Genomic DNA, 26,902 nt, shown 5'->3' on the forward strand with positions numbered 1-26,902 from the left:
AACTCACACTCGTGTCTTGACCACTATTACAAACACCCGCTGTACAGACGCACTCAATGGCCACTTTATTAGGCACACCTAATTCAATGGTGCACTCAGATCGACGGAAAGTAGCCCTTATAAAACCACGCAACCACGTGACGCACGGAGTATCCTTCTCATCAACAAATTGTTGCAGTGATAGCAGACGAACGGCCACAACTGTTTCAGGCAAAGCATTGTTGTGGTTTTTCACAAGTAGGTGTCACGGGTGACCCGAGCGCATTTGCTAACCAAAAAATATCCAGCCAGCCGCAGTCTTGTGTAAACTGACTACTGATAAAGGCTAGAAGGGCTAGCTAACTGGACCAACGCTGCAGTGTTTAACTGGGCACCAAGACGCGGTTCTGACAACAAGTCCGTTTCTTGGAAAAAGTGGTCAGTAGTTGGGTGAGGTGAACTACATCATGCTCACACTGGAAATGGTCCATGTGTTTTTACTTTGATCCATCAACATGAAGGAACAGGTTAATGTTATTAACCTTCGTGTTTGGAAAAGCACTCCGGGTCATTTTGTATTGAATGACTGGACATCTCAGAAATGCACATTTCAATTTACCCTCAGTTTCAAGACCAGGCTGGAAAGACTTGTGAAAGACAGGAAATGTTTGACATAACAGCTTTTATTTCAAATGCATAAAGGAGCCAGGCATTTATTGACTGACAATTGTTCATTTGTGTTCAGGGCAAAAGATTGTTCTGTTGTTCATAAATAAAATATAGTGAATCAATACATAAGAAATGCTAACCATCACAGATAAATAAATCACCCCAAAAGTAGAATATTCCTATAGCTCACCTGGTGGAACCATTAGATTCCCAGGGAGCCCATATAATGTCACACTAATACATATGTAAGCCTACCAAATGCTGTAAATATAGTGTCAAAGTTTTATTTAAAGTGAACCTCACCCATTGTTTTCAAAACTTTTCAAACACTCACTGAAAAAGGGGGTGCAGTCTCGGTCTGGGGGTTAGGGAACTGGTCTCGTGACCGGTTGTGGCTTGGATTCCCAGTCCCTAGGCTATGACTGAAGTGCCCTTGAGCAAGGCACTTAACTCCAACCGCTCGCCAGGCTAGCGCTGCCCATCAGTCTGGGCACGTGTGCACCACAGCCCCCTAGTGATCACTAGTGTGTGTGTGTGTGTGTGTGTGTGTGTGTGTGCACCACAGTCCCCTAGTGATCACTAGTGTGTGTTCTCCCTGCACAGATTGGTAAATGCAGATGACATATTCAATTGACAAAAATGTCACCTTTACATTTTTCATGATGACGTACACATAATTTGCTAAGCAGCACCCTCACCCCTCCAAGTCTCTTAACTATCCATTTGTCTGTCCATCCAGCTCTCTTTTCATTCATTCATTCATTCATTCTGCAGAGGGTAGTGCACAGTCTAGATGCTTTTCTTTAGGGCTGGAGTACACAGACAACCCATCGTGCTGAATATCTGCCCCGGTCAGATTTCCCCGTGAACTCTGTGATTATTGACTGAGTCAGTTCCCCTTTCATCTGTTACCATAGTTTGACTCTAGCCAAATAATCTCTGGGCAGGCAAAAACACTTCAGACTGCTCACTTAGACCCGGCCAATGTGAACGGTGTCAGAGTGCTATAGGGCCCACTGTGACTGGGTGTCCGGTGTTGAGTGGGGCGGGCAGAAGAACAGGGTGATCTCCTCGTTCGTCGGTGGGTTAACTCTGTGGAGCTCCGGCACTCCAGAATGGAGCCCAGCAGGCGTGTACCGGGCAGGAGAGTCTCCAGACACGCGGCAACTCACCGGCAGTGACGGCGTAATCACACCCTGCAGCACAGGCTGTAATCTGGGCCAGGAGGACACGATGAGCCCACGCCGCAGGTGGACGAGTCTGTCTCGCAACGCGCGGCACGCCACGGTTTATTCCCGAGCTGGAAAGGTTAATGTCACCCCTCTGCTTCCCGGCCGTCTTACCCGGTTCTGGCAGCCGTGCCGCGTCGTTTCCGTCCGCGCGTATTCACTTCGGCTCGAGAACCTCGGAATGCGGCGGTATTCCGGGAGACGCCGTCTGCCCCCGCCGTAATTCCCGACCTCGCGTGCTGTTATAACACAACCACGCCGAGCTCGTGACACAAGCCCTCACAGGCAGCTGTGGAGAGGTACGTGCAGATCCATCACCGTGGTCACGATGACAGAGGGTTATTACCGAAGCCAAAACAGGAAGATGATAAATCCAGAGGAGATAAAGAGGATTGATGCTTCTCCGATGAGGAGAGTGCACAGTGCCACATGACCCCACCTCCGGCCGCTTCCTGCACAGACCCCCACTTTCCTCTCCGCCCCGGCCCACCCGAGCTAATAAATCCCATTTACACCCACACTATGACCCCTCAATCATCTAATATTCACGGCTTAAAATAACATCCGGCCCCCAGAAAGGTAGAACAGAGAAAGAGACACATCATGTCGGCCTAAGGTGAGCTTATTAATTGTTTAAGAGATTATCGTCTCATTACTGTATGTGCAGGAATAGTGTTGGCATGGGGTTAAGGTGATTTATGTAAAGTTCAAACACTCTTTATTAATCCAGAGAGGTGTGTAGGTGGTTAATCAAAAAATCTGACAGTGCCATGTATGTGATGATCAATTATGTGTTGAAAAAGGACCCAGTGTTAATAATAAAAAGCATCGTCATATTGCGGGCATATGTCGTCTCAGATTACTCACTCTCCTTCATACTGAGTGTGCCCGCATGACGAGACCATCTACAACGGTTACCGCGGTAAGAGTCGCTATATTAACTTCTCACGGAACTCGACTGTATGCTCGAAATAATATTTCCTACAATAAAAAGAAGAAAAATGTCATGGAACAAAGAAAATGATGCATTATTATAAATGACCTGTTCGTTTTCTGTTTGCAGTGAATTATTTCATTTTGGTCAGTATCACTGGCCCCTGCTGTTTGTCTCGGCTTTGGTGATGTCGCTTCTGTCGTCTGTGCTGTATATAGCAACCCACTGAACATATTTATAGCCTCTGTCTCTGTGCCTGTCCCTGTTTCTCTGTCTCTGTGCCAACGGCACACGCTCCCTGCTCAGAGACACCGGCTTCACTCTCACCACAACGGACAACGGTAATTCATGGGCGTAATTAGGCCGAGCGCAGCAGATCTGGGCTGCGTCCAGGAGAGGCAGATATGGGTCAAAGCGGTTAGCCGGTTGTCGGAGGGGAGCTGCAAGAGGTTGCGGGTGGTGCCGGGCGGTGGGCGTGGAGATGGGCGGGGCACTGACAGATCCACTCCCAGAAGGGCACTTTGATTGACAGCGAGGCGGCTTCCAGCTTGCTTGCCCGGCATGCGGACAGCTGATGTCACGGGTTTCATCCAGGGATGAGCTGGCATGGGCTCCCGTGATCTCATTCTGCCCCTGGTACACGCATATGTCATGCACGGATGCTGGCTAGACCCACTCTTGTTCTAATAAAAGGCCGTTTATGGTTTTCCTTGAGGAGCAGATTGAGGGCAAAACTACTAAGGAGATGAGGCAGATGTAATGTGAGGTTATGTGAGGTATAACCAGAGGGGGTTAGTTCAGGCTTCGCAAGGAAAAATACCATAGGAATTTATTCTAGCTGCATGAAATTAGAAAAGTGCTTAAGCCAGCAGTTAGAATTATTTAGTAATTAAATTGGCAATCCAAAGTCCCGACAGGACTTTACTTTTTAAAGAACTGAACACTGGTAAACACTGCTTGGTATATCTGTATATACTTGCAAATGCAACGTTAATACGCCTCTTCCAACTCATCATCTGTAATGACTAGTCTGGACTGAACTGGTGAGCTGATGCATCATTTGAAAAGACCTTGAAGATAATTAATATTATATCAAATACAACAGAACAGAAGTGAAGAAAAACTAAACAAACAACAGCAATTTCACCAAATATATTAACTCACCAACTACATCCTTCAAATTATAGCTTTGATTTGTCTCAAGGGACATATTCCATGCAAATATTAGAGTTATAATTATTATAGAATAGCCACAAAACTCTTCGATTTAGTCATGCGGTGCTACAGCAGGGCAGAATAATTATCATATGGCTTGCTGACATGGGACACTTTCTGATCATCCATCCTGCTAGAGTTGTTCCTCCCCAATGAACTGTGTAACTTACCAAAGTTGGAGACATCACTGTGTTCTGATACACCACAGGACGGCAACTGCTCACTAGATTTGGTCATTGTGTGACTATTCTCACTGCAATTTAAGTGACCAGCTGTGCCGAAGGAGTGTCTGTGGTACCTTCTTCTCCTTTAGCACTGTCCTGTTAGCATCGACGTGGTGGTGTGACCTCCTCTATGATGCTGTGGTCACACCACCGACATCCTCATACAGTAGCGAACAAGGAAAGGCGCTTTGTGGCCTCCAGATCCTTGAAGAAGACATGGAGCGACTTCCGCAGAGGTTGGAGACCGCTACTGCGCTGCAGATGGTGTCCTGCGGCGTACCGCAAGGGTAGGGGGACATTCACCGGCACTGGACTCCCGCCGTTCAGGGGAGTGGACACGGAACATGCATCTGAACGAAGCCGGTGGCAGCCTGCAATTTAAAGCGACCTTTTTCCAGTCAGTGGCTCTCTCCGGAGTCGTGATTGTCAGGACAGATACAGGCTATTTCCAGTTTCCTGAAAGGCAATTACACCAGGCCGCCTTTCAGGCATGGGTGTGGGGGGAGCAGCAGGAAGTGCTTTTAGGAAACAGAGATAGCAGACACACGGGCCTTAATTAGGCGGCCCATGTATAACGGCATGGCCGGAATTGTTCCGCGGGGTCGGTGTCAGGGGTTTATGGCCCAAAGCAGCCCAAGCGGCATGGCACAGACCCCCGACAGCCTCGCAACCGCCCGGACTCTCCTGCCAATGAACCCGATGGCACTTCCTGAGAGCTGCAGAGATGAGAAACGCCAACAACCCCCCCCACCCCCCCCCCCCCCCCCCCCCACACACACACACACCCCCGCCATGCTTGGGTTACACTCGCGACTTTCTCGATTCGTAGCGGTGTGGGCCTGCGAAGCACCCCCCCCCTTGCAGCTCACACATCCTGAGCGGCGGAGGAATCAGTGGGATGGGAGACGTTGGCAGGCATTTGCGTCGCTCACAGATGCCATTAGGACAGGTGGCGATAGCCGATGACAATACAGACTGTGAAATGCTGCAAAATGCACACTAGAGTGCTACCGGTGCTGCCCTGACCCCCCCATCCCCAACGTGTGTTCACTCCCATGATTTATTCAAACCCACTGCCTTGAGTCATCTGTTTATGCCACGGTGGAGCTCCTGTTGCATAAGCTACTTGTGTCTTTATTACACTTGAAGTTTTATAGTCGTAGCAGTGAGTGGGTTGTTGGATTTAACAATGCGTATTGGCTAAAGGTACAGGGAAGGTGCCATCGTTACGGGTAACGGCAGAACACGGCCCGTAGTACTGATAACACCACCGCACACGCTACGCGGTGTGCGCATAATGATAGTGCTACCCTTACGGTGATGTGAATATTGCATCATTCTCTGGCAAAGCAGTCTCAAAGTCTTCTGTGAAATTGAGATGCAAGACACAGTCCTGATCTTCCAGTGTATCAGGAAAAAACCAGGAACCGAATGTTGCCAAAGACGTGTTCAAATAAATCCTCCTGTCCACTCCTGCGGAACCTTAAACACCCTTAACGACATTTTACTATGTCTTTAGTATCTTTTATTAAAACATACTGAAGGTACTATACTAAGCCTCTTGCATTGCAACTTATAATACACTATGCATGTAAATCTATGCAGGGAGCTGTTTACTCTCCTTGGCTAAATTAACACCTGGCTGCTTCCTGCTTCTTGCCCTGGGGAGTCGTGCACTTTTATTAACGAGGGGGAGAAGCTCTAATTGTGCACAGGGCACACCTGTAATGTGTGTGTGGGGGCCAGCAGGTTTGGGCTGAGGTGGTGACCGTCACCCCTAGGATGGAAGACTCTCAGAAGCGCTGAGTCAGTGTGTGTGTGTGTGTGTGTGTGTGTGTGTGTGTGTGTGTGTGTGTGTGTGTGTGTGTGTGTGTGTGCTCGTGTGCCACCCACGCTGAGGATTAGTTCATTATCATGCACCTGCACCTGCACTGTGGCTGTAAGGAGACGCAGAGCAAATTACCAGAGGAGCAAGAGAGGAGAGGAAACAAACGCTGGAGACCCGAGACAATGTTGATGGAGGGTGAGGAGGGGGCGGGACAGTGGGTGGGGGAGGGGCAGGGCAACAGGCTGGGGGAGGGTATTGGCCCCTCCCCCCCACGTTCCAGGGTGTTTGAGGTGATTTAAAGTAGTAGAAACAAGCTGTGCGAGGAAACTGTGATATTAAATCATGGCTGTGTTTTTTTGGATTTTCATGAAAAGTTTTGTGTTATTGCGGCCGTCATGCATAATAAAGTAGCACTTCGTTATTCTTTGCATTTAAGAATTCTCTGCAAAATAAATGTAAGAAAAAAAAAAAACACTTCTAGGTTTCGTTCGATCAGCTTGTAGGCCGTGATCCTTGGGGATGCTTCTGACTTTAATTAGGTACGCCGGGCAAATCGGCCTGCCTGATCTCCTCCACCTACCGCCGTTCTCCCAGATAAACAGTTCCCTGAATCCCAAGCTGAGCAGCAAGTGGTGACTGAGGAGATGTAGAAACTCACTGTGCTGAAAACCCATGGCTGGGAAAAGTTTGGGAGATGACATCAAAGAGAAAAATCAATCTCGCTGTCTCACTGGAGATGATTAATATGCTCAAAGTGTCTGTGCAATTAAAACACTGAAGACCCAAGCCAAAAAAAAAAGGGTTCTGGAAAGTGTGGATTCCAAATGCTTCTATAAGTCGTAATTCCATAACTGTGCATGTCCAACTGGGGAAGTGTAATTGCACTTTTTGTTAACATTAGTCATACTGATGACTAAGGATGACATTGTTAGGTGTGCTCTTTTTTTAGATGGTCTAATCTGATTTGTGAAGCTGTAAGATGTGAGGGTGACGTCTCTGTCCCCGGGAAGGGGACACGTGTCCTGACGTGCTCCCATTACTCTGGACTTTCACACCATGACTACCAGCTTGGAATCTTCTCAGATAGCAGTTTGAAGCTATAATGGGACCATTAACTGGAATAAAGGAGATTCAGAGCAGACGAGGACAGGAAGAGAGTTCACTCATCATCTTTCTTTCTCTCTCTCTTCCTCTTCCTCTCATTCACTCTCACGTACTCTTTTGTCTTCCGAAGCCTGATTTGGTTTCTCTCTCTCCTTCAGGTTCCTCTGTTCTCTCTCTTTTCAATCCTCTCGCAGTGCTCAGCCTGAGGGGAAAGCTCAGGTAAACATATGGTGGTGGGGGTCCGGGTGGGACGCCGGGGACGCCCAGGGGGGGACGACGGGACTGTGCTGAAGGATCTGCGAGACACAAGACGAGGAGGGTCAGGTCTTCTTGAACGAGATGTTGAGGACGGCTGTGATGTTTTATCCTCACGCTCATGGAGACTCTGCTGGTCTCGCGTTCTTCTTTACCTGCGTATTTATTCCGCGGTGCCGAAAATCGGAGCCCGGTTCAATATGTAGGAGAGCAGCGTATCCCGGACTGCATTATCACGCCGCGTAATTGAGCGAGTGCTGTTAATAACGGCTGAGTGCCGGTGCCGCGGGAATCCTGCCCGCCGCCCCGCTCTCCCGCTGCCGACGGCAACGCACGGGCCCTTTCATTATTCCTGCCGTTGTCCTGACAACAGAGCGAGTCGCAGAGGCACCGGTGACCTTGCCGATGGGAGTCCTGCATTAAACACTAATTAGGATGACTTCTGGAGAGCCACACCACTGGAACACGGAAGAGAGAGAGACGGAGAGAGAGACGGAAAGAGAGAGAGAGAGAGAGAGAGAGAGAGAGAGAGAGAGAGAGAGAGAGAAAGAGAAATCAACAGACAAACAGAGCTCAAGAGGGAGGGAGACAGACAGATAGACAGACAGACAGACAGACAGACAGACAGATGAGATGAGTTAAGGACAGGCAACAGCCACAAATAGCATCATGGACTGATTTTCTAGATTACTAATGGTGGCCAAAACTGCTTCCGCAAACGTCCCGCAGGCGTGTGTCATCTGCGTAACAAACGTCCTGTAATGGTTCTGGCAACACATCTGCAATATGGTGCAACCCACAGTTGGTGCTGAGTAACTGGGAACAGAACGACACGAATGAGGCAAATATCTCATGACGTTAAAAAGGGATGGATGGAAATGAGGGAGAATGGGCCGTGATGTACAGGGGGGGATGAGAGGAGCGTGTGGGCCGCAGCTGTCGAACGTAGCAGGGCGGGACTAATAGGCGGAGTGGGAGGGGCTTTATCGCCATCTTCTCCTCCATCTGATGATTAGCACCATATCAGCATGTCACTTGCATAAGCTATTAGCTACAGAGGAGGCGGAGCACTGGCGTTTAATGAGACTAGCAATCAGCACGGCCAGAGGACAGACAGACAGACACACACACACACACACACACACACACACACACACCTTCTCCTGCTTTATTCTGGCCATGCTTGGGCCTCTGGCCGGCTCCGGGCTCCACACAGCCGTTCCCTCTGTCAGGGCCTCTGGCCCGGCCGGCCGCAGAGTCGCTGGTCTGGAAAAGATGTCCTTCATTATTAGCTAAGTGTTTCCACTGGAGGGTGTGTGTGTGGGGCTGAGTGAAAGCATACTGTTTCAGATCGCAAGATGTGTGTGCAGGCGGAGTGGACAGTCTGGGGAGAACTGGCGCTGAGCCTGGAGAGAGAGAGAGAGAGAGAGAGAGAGAGAGAGAGAGAGAGAGAGAGGGAGAGAGAGAGTATCTTTGTGTGTGGGCCCTGTGAATTTCTGAGATGTTCAGTCTATAATGCAAATATCAAAGTCGCCATGTTGATCTGGTATATTGAGCCCTCAGTACAAATACATAATTCAGCATTTGAGAATTGGAGATATTCCACAGCTAAGCGGCCGGTGCTGAGCTCCGGCTCACACTGGATCGGGAGCAACCTCTTCTCAGGCAGCACCACAGTGCTGAACACACTGTAATGATAATCAGGGCGCTGAAATCAGCACAGCGGCACACATTTGCGGGGCTTGACTCGGCTTTGAAGTCCGAGCCATCTGTATGCTCAGCCAGGACTCTCAGATGGCGCTTTCTGACAAGTTCAGCTCGAGGGCTTCATTTATCCAGCTCACACGCGGACGGGCCTGCAAGAACCCGTGCAGGGGTGTTTTGCTGCAAAATCCAATATTCAACCAAGGCGATCAACATAGATGTTTAGGGGGTATCCACATGTGTGGCCCTGCACAACCGACTGTCCACTCGTCCATGTTAGATGTGCGCATAGCCTAACGTCTTTGCTGTCCTGCATGAAAATGCACTCAGGCCTCTTATAAGGTCAAAGCACATCGATAAATGTCCTGTGGATTCATGGGATTCAGAGTTAAGTACTGAACAATGTGAGTGGTTTGTGTTGTCGTTAATATTTAAAAGGTTTTAACGGCAATGCAAAACATTCAAGCAGCTGAAAAATGTGGAAAGCTGTGTAGTTATGAACTGAATTTATAATGTGTGGGGAACTCCAATGTAGTGGGGTTTATCACTCACGTTGTAGACTGCACAGACATTTGCACCAGTATTTTTCCTCTGTACTAAAACAAGCAAGATGTTTTGACATAGCCACTCTCCACATATGCTGGGCTCCGTAGAAAACTGATCACTGGGCTAAACTGGTTGACTTGCTGTCTGTGGAGAATGGGCAGTACTAAAATATGACCTTCAATAACCTTTTGATATTTGGAGATTGTAAACTTATATTTTGCTTTGTTTCTTCTTTTTTCATCACACAGATGAACTTATGAATATTTAACAGCACACTAAATATTCATGTCCCACCTTGATAAGATTGCAAATATTTGATTCGGATGTTTAAGGCATTTCGGCCTGGCATCTGGAATTACATTGATGTAATCAGTGCTGCTTGAAGGCACGCACAATAAATCAAGACTTTTTGTCCAAGGAAACAGTCTCAGTCCCCTGACTGCACATGCTCATTCTGGTGTGTTCCTTATAAAGAATGAATCTTCAGCTGGTTAAAGTTTCACCTTCATTCTCTACAGTGTCACTCCTTCTTCTGAAGTTTATTTCACACTAATTGTTTCTTACTCTTCTTGTGTTTTCCTGAGTTCCTCCATTATTGACATAGTCATTTAAAAAGTGTTATTTTTGTCCAAGTCATCCAGAGCAGGATCTGGTACACTTGCAGTAAACAAGTGGTGATCTCACCTTTTGCAACAACAGAATGCATGAGTTCCAGGGTCAGAGGTCAGAGTCGGGGGAAATGGGGAGGTTGCCCTCTGTGTCTCTCGCCGAGGCCGGGTCGATGCGGCCGGCAGGAAGGAGGTCCCGGAGATACAGGGAGGCGCAGCCTGCCGGAAGGAGGTCTGATTCGTTTGTGAGCCGTCGAACGGGAGGTGCCAGACGAGGAGGTCTTTGTGCCACATGCCATCACGGCTGAGGAAGCTCGTCTGAAGCGCGGTGAGGGAAGGAGAAGTAAAAACAAAAACAAGGTAAACAAACAAACAAAGCCAGCCATGCTTTGGCAGCCAGCGAAACAAAAGACGGCACGCCTGCGTCAGGGTAACCGCACTCCGGCCGGCGCCGAGACGCTCCAGAACGGAGAGCAAACGTGGGAAGGATCTCCGCTTTCCCCCAGGTACCGAGCAGGTGTGACAATCCTCCAAAGACGTCGTAGCGGCTAACACAAATAACGAAGTTTGCAGAAAGCACAGGCTTCAATAGCACAAATCAGCGATTGTGAATGCGCTCCTGATTACAATGGCAGTCACACACGGCCGCTTGTCCCTGGGTCCCTTTCTGCACCAAACAAGGAACAAATTGCACATAAAAAGAAACAAAACCCCTTCAAAACACAGCCTTGCGAACGGGGCTCAGCCTGATGAACGTCAAAGTTTTTAAAACCATTTCCAGCCTCGGTATGCATTTAAATTCCACTGTGCAGTTCTGCTGTTTCAGTACCACCATCCATCTGGATATTGTGCAGTTGTGAGTTGGTCTCAAGGTCTCAGATTTTGGAAATTGCTTTTTAAACTATAATTTTCAGCCATCATCAGAAGGAGAAAAAAGCCACTGGTCATTACTACACCCTAAGCTGTGCAGGAGAGCGCAGGACAGTAAATCCAGTTTAATATTGTATGACTGGAAGGTGTTTGACATTAGAATGACACAAATTGCCCAGAAATGGCACATTATCAATAAAGCTGGTGAATTATTCATACAGTGATACTGTAGCCATGTAAAATATGGATTTATTCTTTGTTGAAGTACAAAAATATTATGGGCCTGCTGTCTTAACCGAGACACGGTTTCTGTTAAAAGGACTAGTGAACACGGCATAAGTAGACAATTACATCTAGAACACTGGAAGGCAGTAAGGATGCAATCAGAGCAGGTCTGCGCCACTTAACAGCTGAATTATTCCACAGCCCTGGTGTTTTATGTCCATCGCTAAAAGCAGATGGTACCACGAGTCATTTCCAGCTGGAAAGACTCGGGCTGTGTTCGAAATAGTCTACTACATACTACTGGCGTACTGATCGAGCCCCAAATCAGTATGCCGTATGCAGTATGTGACCAAAATGAAATTTTCCAGTACGCGAAACATACCCGGATGACTTACTACTTCCGCAACATATTCCAGTACGCGAACAGAGCTATCTTCGTGGTGTACTGCATCCCATCATGCAACGCTACGATCACATGACCCCGTAGTATGCTTTGCTTTTGTAGCATACTGGAAACTGTACTGCATACTACTACGAGGACCAGTATGCAGTATCCAGTATATACTGAGTCCAGTATGCAGTATCCAGTATGTAGTAGTCTATTTCGAACACAGCCTCGGTGAAGGAACCATTTCACTCAGGTTAACCATGATTGATGAAAAGCCGAGGTCTCTTCAGCCACACGCCACGCGTCTCCAGTTGTCCCACAGTCTTTAGCTGTTTCTCGTTGGCTGAGACAACCTACCGTGCTCTCATTCATATCTGAAGAGCCGTTCGATTTCTCATGGATGCGGTCAGACGCGCAGAGCTCATCTCAGCTCGTCTCTCGCAGTAGGTACCTCGTCTCTCCGCGAGGGCACAATTGCGGTGATTACTGGTGGGCATTGGCACGTATTAACGCTACAGATTTTGGTTTGTGCTCTAACGAGGCGTTCCCGTGGTACAATCAATAACCTGGTGTGTTTAATCAGCGGCCTTTTTGATGGATTCTCTGCATCGTGCCTATTCATCAAGTCAATTAGACATTCATCACACGGCCAGCAATGCCACGGTCTTTACTTCGAACAAAAAAACTACGTAGTGCTGTGTTGAAGCCATGTGTCCGGACAGGACGTGATGGATAACGTATATGAGGAGGGATCAGTAATGTTGAGAAACGTGGCATGAACGTTGTTGCACGTTAACCTGAATGGTTTTCAGTGTTTGGAGCTCACTGGTATAGTTATATGAATGAAGAGATTACACAGCATCACAAAGTTTGATGGCTGAAACTTTTGTGTCTCCTGATGTGTTTGGTTCCTAGCCGCATCAGGAATGGCATTTGGACTAATCCCCGGTGACCGGAGGCACACCTCCTATTATTATTCATCACTTTTATAATTCATTATTAAAATCGCATTAGTTAAATCTACATTAATTGCTTTTGGTCAAACACAATGAATTCTTGAAGCAATGGATCATCTTTAAAATAAAACTGAAAATAAGCTGCAAACTCATCAACAATTTATGGAACTAACACAGACCTGAAGTAGATATGGGTGTAAGTAGATATGGGTTTAAGCAGATATGGGTTTAAGCAGACATGGGTCTATGCATACATGGGTCTATGCCAGTGGGGAACCGTCAGGGCCCTCTACGCCCTCTCAGAGGGCCTAAAATATTCTTAAAGCATTATATATATAATTATCCAATTTTATTTTATCTACTTACAGTTTGACATTCGACATCTAAACAATTACAAAAATATAAGCAAATAAAATATTCACCCGTGTCTATTCAATCTGTGTTGGAAGGTGAGGGGTTGAGTGGAAGCCTGTGAGCCTGTGTCTCCCCCTATCAGGACTGTGATGCCCGCTGTTCGTTTACAGAGGGCCTGGCAGTTATAATTCAGCGCAATACCAGTTTCAAATGACAGCAAAATTGACCAATCATATCTTCTCTCTTAGTAGGCGGGCTTAACTGTATGATAATTTCCGCCCGCTGTGGCGACGCTAGCTGTCGTTAGCACCATCGCTAGCTAGTTTCGATTCATCCCTTTGACGTCCTCGTGCGCGTTGTTTACATATTCCGCTTCCGAGAACCACGGAGCTGTGAACCTTATTTTGTTTGGAAACTTATTTTGCTTAAGATGTTATCTAGTACAGATATTATTGTTTATTGCGTTTTTAAAGCTGTACTGTCGTCTCAGTTTTTCTTTATTTAGTTTATTAAGAAAGGAAAAAAAAAATTTCGGGGGGGAGGGGGGGGGGTAGCGGGCCCAGGTTTAAAGGTCACGGTTCGCTACTGGTCTATGCATACATGTGTCTGGTCAGATATGAGTCTAGACAGACATGTGTAAGCAGACATGGGTCTAAGCGTTATAATTTGTAATGCTCAGGTGATGCTGGGTTCTGATATGAATCCAAACTATTTGTGTACATTATTTTGGCCTTTGGTCGCAGTACCATATAATTGAATCGATTATCAGACACAGCATTTACACACATGGAATGAGAATAACTGTTTCTTTTTGCTGCACAGTGGTCTAAACAACAGCCCTGGATGTCTTAGCAATACGAGTGGAGGAGAGCTCAGCTGGGCTCCTTTGACCAGCAGCAAAATAATCCCCAAGCTTGTTGCTGCAGGCATGGAGAAGGCCCACGCCTGCCCACGCCAGCCCACGCCAGATTCAGCCCTCAGCTACAGGTGGGAGAATGGGGGGGGGGGGGGGGGGGGACGGGGGGGGGGACGGGACGGGACAAAAAAAACCCAAAACAAAACAACAAACAAACAAAAACAAAACAACAACAACAAAAAAACTTGCCACCAGAAAACAACCCTCTGCCAAAAGAACAGCTGTCATGTTGATCTGTGGCTCACTGTTCATCCTCAGTGCAAACCGCCCCCCCCCCTCCCCAAGAAACACCAAAACAAACCAAAACAAACCAAACAAAAACAAAAAAACACAACAAAACACACATCATTAGGCACACAGTCCTACTGGCACTGCCTGACAATATGTTCAAACCGCCGCAGACCAGCTGGTCAGGGCCAAAGCACCGATCACGCCCCAAAATAAGAGAGACAAGGGAAGGAACGAACTTCCTTAACAGATAAAAAACAACCTGGTAAGCAGACATGAGAATCGGCCTCTGACACTAAAAAGCACTATTGGCTTGGATAATGCCACAATGGAATATGGAGTGTAGCGATGTTAATAGCATTAGGTGGAAAACGGAGATCACGTTAACAACTGCAGTCTGTGTCCTGCAGTGGGCACACGCATGTAAACACACAGGGCCGTGGGAGGCGTCTCCCAGGTGTGACCCTGGTCTTCCCTGCTCGGTATGCCACGCTGAATTCATTCGCCTACATCATTCTTCTACGGAGCTAATGCGCAGTCATTGGCCTACTAAAGAGAGGGAGAGAAAGATAGAGGCAGAGAGAGAGAGAGAGAGACAGAGAGAGAGAGAGACAGAGAGAGAGAGAGAGAGAGAGAGAGAGAGAGAGAGACAGAGAGAGAGAGAGACAGAGAGAGAGAGAGAGAGAGAGAGAGAGAGAGAGGGAGCATTCATATGCAAATAGCCGGGTCAGTTCCGGCTCGGTGCCGATCGGTAGGTTAGCATCATGTGCCAGGGCGTGTAGGTGGACGCCGGGTTGCATTTTTGATCAGACAAGAGGGAAACAGGATGTGACAGGATGTGAAGAGGGGGGGGCTGGCAGACTGTGCCCTCTGAGAGCGGCTGTACATGAGCAGACACAGCAGAGAGAGAGCAGGGGTTGGGGGGGGGGGGGGGTGTACAGGTGTGACATTGATCCAATGAGACTGATCTGGGCGGTTTGATCTGTGGAAGTGGGAGTCGAACATGTTTGAACTGATGATGAAAGTCTGGCGGCTGCCTGGGGCTTCTGGGTCCTGCAAGGTACATAATCCCCCCCCCCCCCCCCCCCCCCCCGCCCCTCCTCTCCCCCCCGAAAAAATGATGCTCGCTGTAAAAGAGGCCTGCTGACCGACGCTGCGAGTCACTGCCTGAGTGACTGATTGACTGACTGACTGACTGTGTTTTTCATTAGGCCCAGACACCATTAGAAACATCACCCAGCGCGTCACCACCCACTCAAACTGGCAATCAGCTGTGCCAAGAATCCAGCAGGGACCGTTTCAGGCATGAGCCATCGATTGTCTCGCGCCCGCTCCGAGCAGCTCGGCCCCGCTCACACATTAGAGGGATGCATTTACGGGCCGGCCCGGGGCCCGGCTCCAGCCGCAAGCACCTATAGCTCGCCGTTCATCATTCGGGTTAATGAGTGAAATGTCCAGTTTAAGGGCGGTTGGGGGTGGAGGGGGTGGTGGAGGTTTATTGGGAATCTAGAAAGAGCACAAGTTCTTGACCACTGGCGACTGATATTAATGGACTTCAACCATCTTTTTTGATGAATGCAGATGTGCTTTAGTGTGGCAGGCCTGCGGGTGCTTAATACCCACTGTAAACCCACGCAGGACATTTTTAAACACAGGAAAAGTCAACAGGTTCTGCTTGGTCTTGTGGGCTGGGGAGTGGACGGTCCGTCGATTCGTCTCTCGTGACCAACCAGGAGGAAGAGACTCCTCTGTTTGAGCCGCCGTCGCCGTAGTGATGGGCGTACCGGTACCGGGGGGGGGGGGGGGGGGGATGTTTTGGCGTGGAGCGAATGGCGTGATCCTCGCTGCCACTCCCACGGATTTCACACAGGGGCCATTCTGGAACTGGGGACGGTGTGTGGGAGCGCAAACCCACACACCGTCTGTTTGCGCGGATGGCTAGACAGACAGGCAGATGGACGCCAAGGTGGCTGGATGGACGGATTATGGAGAAGATAGAGGAGCAGGTGGGGAACGCAGACCTTTGGCGCCGGTCAGGGAGGCGGGGGGCTCCAGGTCTCCGGGTCTCCAGATCCAGGCGTAGGCCTAGCTTAGATCTTCAGCAGACCCTGCCTCAAGTTGTCAGCCAATCAGCCCATGGCTCTGGATCTGGAGCTATATCACTGTCTCAAGAGTACTCCACCGTGGTCTTCCTCCATCCTCATTAATGCCTGTAGATTGTCATCGCCAACTTTAGCTGCGTTTCTGTGGTCTGTTTTATGTGAGAGGCGTGGGAGAGAGTTCTGATCACGGCTTCTGTATAGAAATGGGAAAAATATGGCTTTTTAATATTACTTCTTTTGTCTGTGGCTTTTCCTATAATTATGAACACTTTAATAGTTTTCACTTTGACCTTTTTAATACCTTTGACCTTTAGCTTTGGAATGCAGAGTTCCCTGCTCTAGACATTTTGGCTTATGTGACGTGTTCATCTTTAGCTAAATATTTTGGGAAGAGTCTACTTGATATAAACCTGGAGTCTTTGATATGAATAAGTCAATTAAAGTGAGGCAAAAAGACGCAAAAGACGCTTAACCTTCCGAAGGCACATAGACAGACAGAAGCAGAGAGAGAGAGAGAGAGAGAGAGAGAGAGAGAGAGAGAGACCCCAACAGTGAGGTTGATTAAGAATGAGAGAAAGAAGAAGTAGAGGAGATGCATTGCCCCTCTCAAACACACTCCATGGGGCTGGGGGAGGGGTCTGTGTGTGTGTGTGTGTGTGTGTGTGTGTGTAAGGGGGGTGGGGGCGTTACTGATGCGTTCATGCATTTCATCAGAGCGTAGGAAAGAGAGAACTAGACTTGACTGGATTAGATGTATTTTCATGGTTTAGTCCACTGATCTCTCAACAGTCCACCTTCTGGCGGGGCCACAGTGCTCCACGACGCGCACGTGTTCGTTTGTTTTTAGCTGCTCTTTCGCACGTGCACGAACACGCGCACTCTCTCTGAGCGCTACTTCAGTCTTGGGTAATTTGATCTTTCATTCCACGCACTGCCCAGCGAGCGGTTCTGCAGTCGCTATTATCAAAGACCGAGTTCCTTGTAGCAAATCTATTACTCAGTATACATGCACTCTAATTTCCAACCGTACACGCCTCGAGGTCTGTACTAACGCGATTATAAAACCAGAAACCATCACGCCTCGCCTTACGCCGAATTCTGCTCCCATACCCGCCGACAAACAGACGCCGTCAAACGAAAAGCGACACAAAGAAATTCATACCCCGTGTTCCTCTCTCAAATTGATATCCGGCACCTCTCACACCAAAGTGTTACTCACATCAACCAAAAAACCCCAAAAGAACAACTTCGAGATGAACGTCAACATCTGGTGGGAAAAGAAAAACAACTATTGACGATGGGAATTAAGTGGAACGGCATACGGCCTAAAATTGCAATTAGTGCCTGGCGCCTTATGGGTGAGAACGTACAGATGTTCCCGCGCGCGTCTGATCGAAGCCGTCTGCGCGCCGTTACTTCGCACGTGCGTTTCCCCGCGGAGGGGAGTTCTGAGTAACTCGTTAAATCATGCAAAATCCTACGAAATAAACATGCAAATAACGGAAACACACGTATCCTCTCCTTTAACCAGATCTGCATATGAATCTATAGGGCAACCATTGGTACCGTGTTCCGTGAAGACAGTAAACGCTTTCAATGCGACTTTTAGATAGTTCTTGTTAGCCATATAGCATTTTGTCAATGTTTTAGAAATGGTTTATCCTTCATGCCTTGAAATCTGCCATAGCTACATATACACATCCCTGTGTCAAAGTCATCTTTGTTAAGTTGTCTCTGTCTCTAAAACATCTTGGCAGAGGTAAGAAAACAAGCTTTTTCTCTCTGTCTCTAAAACATCTTGGCAGAGGTAAGAAAACAAGCTTTTTCTCCACAGCAATCTGTGCTGAACCTCAGGGCCACATATGGTGCTTTGTGATCCATTAGAGATAGGCAGATGGAGAGAGGGACCTTACGGAGAGTGGGGTGCGTGTGTGTGTGTGTGTGTGTGTGTGTGTGTGGGGGGGGGGGGGGGGGGGGCGTAGCCTGCTTGCCCCCCGTTCTCCCTGTAGCCCAGTGAGCTGGGTGCACTGAAAAAAGTGCCAGTCTCCAAGGTTGCCATGACCTTCACTTTCAAGTGGAGAGTCATTTCTTTCCCCCCTCCCACGTCCTCGCTCGCCAAAGCAGTGACACCCAGCCCGACAGCCTGATGGATCTCGCTCAAATTGGCTAGAAAAACGTGTCCACTCTGCCCCGTCTCCAGCAGAGGTGGAAAATAAAATAAAAAAGACAGAAAAATATAGATGGATGGCGAGGAGGAGGAGAGAAAGAAAGGCAGAGAGGAGAGATAGAGTGAGACGCAAAAGGAGCAATTGGGCCATTGGGAAGGCAGTGGGTGACAGCCAATTACAGATGACAGGATCAGATAGCGTGTGTGGCCTCTGCGTCACGGTGCCTTTAAGAGACACGTGTCCCCTGACGGCTGGCCACAAACACATCACAGGCCTGTTTCGGAAAAAAGAAAAACACCACCGGGGCCTCTTTCTCCCTCTCTCTCTCTCTCTCTCTCTGTCTACATCCAATCCTATGTCTTGCTTTTTCCCCATCTCTTTCTGCCTTAGTTGTTCTGTATCTCTTTATCTCCCGTAGCCTTTGTCTTGTCCATTCCATTCTCCTCTCTCTCTCTCTCTCTCTCTCTCTCTCTCTCTCTCTAACACTCTCTCTATTTCTCCCCCTCTCTCTCTCCCTGAGAAGTTCCATGAAACGCTTGGCAGACAGAGTGAGGGTCTAATCCTGCTGTTGACAAGGCCGTGGGGAATCCGACTGTGTGTGTGTGTCAGATTCATTCCTCTGTCACTGTGTCTCTTATGATCCTCACAGCAAACACAGTTCTTTCAGAGAGACTGCCTCCTCACACATGCACGCGTACACACACACACACACACACACACACACACACACACACACACACACACACACACACACACACACACACACACACACACACACACACACGCACACACACAGCCACGGTATCTCACTTCCTGCCAAACGGGCGCTGTCTCACTGAGCACCTAATGGAGGGAGAGAGGACGGTGAAGACGGGTCGCTTTCGTCCCGTTCAGGAGTGCGTCTTCTTTTTGCTCGCAAAAATATGACTCTCACTGGAAGAGATCATGTTTAGGAATACTGCGGTTCACCAGAAACACTCCTGTGAAGAGCTATTCCAAGCTGCCGTTGCTCATCTGAGTCGGGAGATGTGACATTAGATCGGTATGGAATAAAAGAGAAGCAAAGGGATTTTTGATACTGTTGCGAATGCGACCTAAATCCTAATGAAGGCAGCTGTGATGTACGGTAGCCCGGAGGTACTCACTCCAGTATTCCAGCATCCTGAGCCAGTCCGCACACACTGTTCCATAACCCAACATCTCCCCAGCAGTTAAAGAAGTACTCTGTAGCCCACAGTTACCTCACATGTCTGAGGAGCTGGAACTGAAAGAAACCCAAGTGTAGATGCATCTGCCCGAGAGCCAGATTAAGAACCCCAGCCTTAGTTAATCCACGCCATAAATACAGAACTAACTACAGACATCATTATCTATATACTGGCTGTTTTCTAGCGTTTATTGAAATTATTGAGCAATATGAATCAATCAATCAATCAAACTTTATTTGTATAGCGCTTTTCACAACACATGTTGTCACAAAACGCTTTACAGGATTTAAAAGGTTAAAAATACTACGGGTCCAGAACCCTAATGAGCAAGCCAAAGGCGACAGTGGCGAGGAAAAACTCCCTATGATGGTGGGGAATAGGAAGAAACCTCGGGAGAACCAAGACTCAAAAGGGAACCCATCCTCCATTGGGTGGCCCGTTAACACACAAATTACACAAAATACAGACAAATACACAAGTCACACACAAATCACACAATCAGACTAAGTAAAGGTAAAAATGAAAGTTCTGGGTTATGATATTGTCAATGTAAATGTCTGTTGATGAACGCCAGGCTTTCATTCTGTGTCGGAGCAGCGATGCTGGTATTGTAGGCTCCGACTGCAATGTTACTCTCCAGGTGAACCTCGGAGAAAAGATACGAGATGTAGTAAATATGTAACAGATTAATCAAAGGCCAAACTAAACAGATGAGTCTTTAATCGAGTTTTAAACATTGAGACTGTGTCTGAGTCCCGAATAGAGGCAGGAAGATTATTCCACAATTGTGGAGCTTTAAAAGAAAAGGCTCTTCCACCTGCTGTGATCTTTTTGATCCTAGGAACAGTTAATAAGCCTGCGTCCTGCGAGCGAAGTGAACGCGCTGGGTTATATTGTTCAATAAGTTCACTAAGATAGTCTGGAGCTAAGCCATGTAGCGTTTTATATGTTAATAAAAGTATTTTATAGTCAATACGGAATCTAATTGGCAGCCAGTGTAATGACGATAGTACGGGACTAATGTGATCAAACTTTTTAGTTTTTGTTAAAACTCGTGCTGCTGCGTTCTGAACCAGCTGGAGTTTGTTTATCGATTTACCAGAACATCCAGCTAGGAGACTGTTGCAATAATCTAAACGAGAGGATATGAATGCATGGATTAGTTTTTCTGCATCACTAATATTTAATATGTTTCTAATTTTGGCAATGTTGCGCAAGTGAAAGAACGCTAGCCTGGTTATATTATTAATATGTGTATCGAACGAGAGATCTGGGTCTATTGTGACGCCCAAGTTCTTTACCTCTGCGCTGGGGGTTATAGTAAAAGAATGTAGATTCAATGCTACATTATGTATCTTGTCTCGCAGCCCTAGACCCAACTATTATCAATTCTGTTTTATCGGGATTTAGTGCTAGAAAGTTACACGCCATCCAATGTTTTATCTCTTCTACACAATTCTCAATCTTACTGTTTGTGCCTAAATCATCGGGTTTTGCCGATAAATATAGCTGAGTGTCGTCTGCATAGGAATGGAAACTGATGCCATGATTATGCATAATCTCGCCTAAGGGTAACATGTACAGTGTGAATAGAAGTGGTCCTAGGACTGTCTCTTGTGGGACACCATATTTAACCTGCACAGATTTAGAGGTTTTATTATTAATGCTTACACATTGGAAGCGGTCAGTTAAATATGATCTAAACCAGGAGAGTGCGACTCCTTTAATACCTACCGTGTTTTCTAGTCTATCCAGCAAAATGTTGTGGTCTACAGTATCAAAAACTGCACTAAGATCCAACAGTATAAGGAACGAGACGAGCCCATTATTGGCCGATATTAGTAGATCATTCACTACCCTGAGTAAAGCTGTTTCAGTGCTGTGGTTTGGTCTAAATCCTGATTGGAACTTTTCATGGATACTATTTGATTGGAGATAGTGATTTAACTGATTGGAAACTGCTTTTTCTAAAATTTTAGAGATAAATGGGAGATTAGAAATGGGTCTATAGTTGGCTAGAATCTGCGGATCGAGATTCTGTTTTTTAATCTAATTACGGCGCATTTTAATTGTTTGGGCATGTAACCTAGGTTAAGGGAGGAGTTAATCATATTAAGTAAGGGCCCTGCAATGGCTGGGAGTAGGTCTTTAAATAGACGGGTTGGAACTGGGTCAAATATACATGATGTAGGCTTAGACGAATTAATCAGTGTTGTGAGCTCTTTTTGCGATATAGGATCGAAGATATTTAGCTCAGTAATATTTTTGGATGCATAGTTACTAATAACTAAGCTACTGGGGTTGGATTGGAGGTTAGGCTGCGATGTATTATGACTCTGTAGTCGGATATTATCTATTTTATTATTGAAAACGTTTAAAAATTCATCGCTAGTGTGTGTAAGTGCTGTGTTAGAACTAGTGTCGTTGATATTTCTTGTTAGTTTAGATACCGTCGCAAAGAGAAATCTATGGTTATTCTTGTTGTTTTCTATTAGTGTCGAATAGTATGCAGCTCTAGCTTTTATTAGGGCATGTTTATATTTGACTATGGCGTCTTTCCATGTGATTCTAAACACTTCTAGTGAGGTGGATTTCCATTTTGGCTCCGCTGCTCGAGCTGCCTGTTTTAGAAGACGAGTGTGTTCGTCATACTATGGTGCAAGCTTTTTCTCCCTAATTAATTTTGTTTTAACTGGAGCTACACTGTCTAAGGTATTGGTGAGTGTGGAATAAAACTGTTGTGTTGCCTGTTCTAATTCATTGGGCTGCAGTGGCATAGTGCTCGGTAGCTCTGGTAGTACGTTTATAAATGTTGCTGCAGTGTCGGATGTGATAGTGCGCGTGGTTTTTGTATGGCGCATCTGATGTACATTGTATAAAGTTATTTCATATATTAGTAGGGAATGATCTGAAATGGCGTCATTTTGGGGGATGACTGCCAAATGTTCTATGTTTAATCCGTAAGTAAGTATTAAGTCTAAGGTGTGTTTACAGCGGTGGGTAGGCCCTGTCACATTTTGGGCTATACCTACTGAATCTAGTATGGAGTCGAACGCAATTTTCAGTGGGTCTGATTCATTTTCATAATGAATGTTGAAATCACCCACAATTACAAATCTCTCGATGGTTAGGACTAGTTCCGAAAGAAACTCAGCAAATTCCTGAAGAAATTCTGAGTAGGGACCCGGCGGTCGATAGATGGTCACTAATTTAAGCTTTGTTTTATTGCCTATAAGATTATTGCCTATTTCACCTATCAAAGCCTCGAATGAGTTAATAGAGGTGGTTGGTTTTACAGTAAAACCTATATCTGTGTCATATATTGTGGCTACTCCACCTCCACGCCCTGTGATACGGGGCTGATGAACATAACTATCCAGGAGGAGCTGCTTCATTAAAACTTACATATTCGTCTACTCTAGCCCATGTTTCTGTTAAACCGAGTGCATTTAGTCTGTTATCTGAGATTATTTCGTTTATTATCACAGCTTTTGATGCAAGCGATCTAATGTTTAAAAGTCCTAGCCTTAGCTTAATATTGCTGCTCACTTCATGTTGATTATTTAATTTAATTTTAATTTTAATTAGATTTTTAAAACATATCGCCCTGTTATTCTTATACTCGCCACGGCTAACAGACACAGTCTCAATGGTTTGGTAGTTAGGGAAGTAAGTTCTACTTAGCTGGTTTGCGTGGTTTGTTGTGGCTGGTCAGGCCCGGCATAGCACGTCCTCGATGTTCCTGGAGAGGACTGCCGAGCCTAGGCGACTGGGGTGAAGTCCATCTCGGCGGTAGAGTGATGGACGCTCTCGGAAACTCTCCCAGTTGTCGATGTAGTCCACGCCGGCGCTGCTACAGGTGTCCCGGAGCCAGCTGTGGAGACAGAAAAGACGGCTAAATAACTCGCACCCTTGCCGGAACGTTGAAAGCGGACCGGAGACAACAAGCCTGGCCGACGTCTTCTTCCGCGCGGTGTCCAGAAGCGATCGGTAGTGCTCCTTCAGGATCTCGCTGCGCCGGGCGAAGGTGTCGACAGCCCCCACGTGAAGGACGACGGTGCCGAAGTCGCCTGGCTGCTTCAGCGCCAAGGGAAGCCGCCTGGCCATGTCCAGGACACGAGCGCCTGGAAAACATGACACAGTGGGGGTTCTTTTAGCGCCTGGCAGGCTAATCTTTACGTGTCGTGTTATCGAGTCGCCGATAACAAGGATACCGCCCTTATTCTCCTTCGGTGCCGGCGCTGGTGAGGGTGGTGTCGGACGCAGGGGTGAGGGTGAGGCGGAGGACCTGGAGCTGAGCACCTCGAACGGATTCGCAGAGGAGAAGTCCGGCTGAGGTAGGGGTGATGACGCCGGCTGCCTTCCGCGTCCTCGCTGGCGCTCCCAGCCTGGTGCCCGGGTCAAGATGGCGGTCGCGCTGAGCCGCCGTGACGAGGGAGTGGAGATGGCCGAGTAGGCAGCGTTGCGGGCGGCCTTGAGCCTGGTCTTCTCCTGGGTGAGCTCCGCTTGCTTCTCCAGAAGACGCTGGATCTGCCGACCCAACTTGTCCAGCTCCGAGCCGAGCTTGACGAGAGCCCGTTCCTCTGCGGTAGTCATGAAAAACAGGGGAGACAAAACAGAGGGAGAAAGAAAGAAACAGGGGGAGAAAACAGAGGGAGAAAGAAAGAGACGGAGAGAAAACAGAAACGAGATAAAATAATCAGATGTCGGTAAGTGTATTATACTGATTTAGAATTGTAGTGTTTAATGTAAGTGTATTAGGCTATAGCTAAGCTATGCTAATGTGATACTTGAATCTGCGTTTGCATGCGAGCGTGCTGCCGTGCGCCGGTGAAACAGGAAACAGGAGTGTCGTCACAGGAGTGTCGTCACAGGAAACAGAATCAGCACCTGTTGTCCTCACTGAACCAATGAAGCCATCAGCAGCATTAAACATACTCTTTTTCGTCACGTCATTCTGTTTTTTGTCGAATTCTCTTCGCACACCCCTCAAGGTTAATCGAGTGGAGTGGCTACGGCATGCTGTATGTAACACAGAACCAATAGCGGTCCATTAAGAGCCCGCTGTTTCTGCACACTACGTATCTTTGCTGGATTGCCGTTAATTACCCAGCAATAGAGCATGGAGTGTCATTATAGTGAATGTAAGGCAGCAATAAATGCAGCGAGCACTTCAAACGAGCTGAAGTGCCGCAGACTTTAAAGCAGGGCACTCGGAATGTTCTGGGACGACCCGCGGTTCTCCAGAAGAGGAGATGCTGTCAGAGCAGCACATTTCCGAAGTGATGCGGAGTTTCGACATGCTGTTTTGCACAAATGGTACTTTTACGCGGCAGTGCGGTAGCAATGAGTCAGTGTGAGTACGCTGTTCTAAAATCAACAACAAAAACATAAACATAAACAAACAAGAAAAATAGCTCCACGTTACAGGATAAATGTGCAGTAAAACACTGACATTTTGTGTGTGAGTGTGTGTTTGTGTGAGTGAGTGTACAGAGATTGCAGCCATTTTACACGTCACAGGCCTCACAGTCCCGTATAAAAGTCTAGCTTAAGCTTACAATTGTGTTTATTTGTTAATAAAGTCAACGGGTCATCTCTGAGTACGTGGACATGTCTTCACATACTCGTAACACATTCACTAAAGCCCAACGCTTCGTTCGCCAGCGTGCATGTTCAAGCTTTGATTGCCCCGATAGAAACTCTCTTGTAGGATCAATACAGCCAACAAGGGCCTTGTTCTGCCTTATCTTACAAATTCCACGGCATTTACAATGGTGTTTAAATGTATCTTACGAGTGTGTACGAGCAGACGAAGAGGTTCTGTTCAGGTCATGACCTTCAACGTATTCTACTCAACAGGAAATAGTCCTTGTGCAGCAATATTGTACAAAACTCACAACCAGCAGTCATATATAGTTCACGCCGAAGCGGACTAACATTAATATGCTACTGCATTAAACAACGGAGGCACGTTAATAACAGGAGTTTGCCTGTATATAGTGCTTGTCCTCCATTTACTGTTGAGCACAATTCGAGCATTTAAATAAAGGGAGGTTCTGTATTGTCGATAGAGAGGACAGAAGTGTCATAAATGTACACATCTGCGTTATGGTTAGTCTTAAAATTAAAATAATGGACTGAAACACAAATAGCTTCATTTCTTCATATCGCGAGTTAGAGCAGTATGGTCAATTAGGCTAGAGAAGTGAATTTATTTTACCGTCTAAGACCGAACATATTCGTTAGGCCTTCAATTTAATTAGGCCTTCACACAAAGTGATGCAGCTTAACAGAGAGTTGGGTCAAGTAATATCTCAAGTAGTATTAAACACCCTGTCATCATACCAAAAGCTCCACAATTTACTATACCGAGTCAATTCAAATACACGTATTTCACTGGAACCATTGTTTTGTGGAAAAGGTACTTCTCGAAATCACACCTCATGTGCAATCGCTTAAATTATAGTACCTCCACAAATAAAGCGGTTCGGTTTAGGGTTTCAAGCATAGATTTTTTTGTTCGGTGTTCATGCACTTTGGAAAATAGAAATAGAAACATAGAAAAGCATTCAGCTTGATTTCTGTCGCACATAAGTTCTCATGGACCAACTTGCAGAAATATTTATCTCTGCAAAGTCGTTTAAGACAGAAGTATAAGAAACAACCTAGAATCACACTTTATGACCACGACCCTCCCCTTTCACGGTCCACGGGCTTTAACGTCGCGTCTATCGGCGATTCCTCATTTTCTCCAGAATATGTGTCCGTACGAGGCGACAGGGTTTGCCTGCGGAAGCAGATGGGTATATTAGAGGGGTTTTTAGCGAGCTCATTTTCCCTGCTGCAGATATGCGGAAGTTTCATGGCAGATTCACGGCCGCCCGAGCGGGGGCATCGGGCAACTCTTCTTTCTAATCAGCCCATGAATCAAACGCATCTCATGTAAGCAAGCGTCATCGATCCGGCGCAGCCCACAGGAAAAGCCTCGCCTTAATGGCCTCGTCGTGAGCAGCCAAGCGGCTTCCTCGTTGTCTTTCATTGTCTCTTTACGCCGGGTAAATAAAGAAACTAACGTTTTATCACTCTGCAGATTTTGTGGTTAGCTGTGAGTGTGAAGCTTCCATGGGAGAAGGAAAACACACACCACCTGTCTAAGTTGTGTAGTGTGTGAGGAGAGAGGGAGAGAGAG

The 26,902-nt window shown here is 47.0% G+C and overlaps 1 protein-coding gene across 2 annotated transcripts; it reads right to left on the reverse strand.

Annotated features, from left to right (window-relative positions):
• Positions 1 to 20,495: 20,495 nt before the first annotated feature.
• Positions 20,496 to 26,688, reverse strand: LOC143514036 (uncharacterized). Of its 2 annotated transcripts, none has more exons than XM_077004774.1 (3): positions 26,379 to 26,688; positions 24,013 to 24,293; positions 20,496 to 23,834 (listed from the first exon to the last, which is right to left on the reverse strand). In XM_077004774.1, exon 3 carries the CDS (start codon positions 23,815 to 23,817, stop codon positions 23,422 to 23,424), a length of 396 nt encoding a protein of 131 aa, XP_076860889.1. In that variant the 5' UTR covers positions 23,818 to 23,834; positions 24,013 to 24,293; positions 26,379 to 26,688; the 3' UTR covers positions 20,496 to 23,421. The 2 variants fall into 2 exon arrangements, with proteins under 2 accessions (XP_076860889.1, XP_076860890.1); XM_077004775.1 differs by having other exon boundaries at positions 20,496 to 23,584; positions 23,669 to 24,293.
• Between the last annotated feature and the right edge of the window lie 214 nt (positions 26,689 to 26,902).

The sequence above is a fragment of the Brachyhypopomus gauderio genome, chromosome 5, assembly GCF_052324685.1.
Source record: "Brachyhypopomus gauderio isolate BG-103 chromosome 5, BGAUD_0.2, whole genome shotgun sequence".
In the NCBI taxonomy this organism is placed as follows: Eukaryota; Metazoa; Chordata; class Actinopteri; order Gymnotiformes; family Hypopomidae; genus Brachyhypopomus; species Brachyhypopomus gauderio.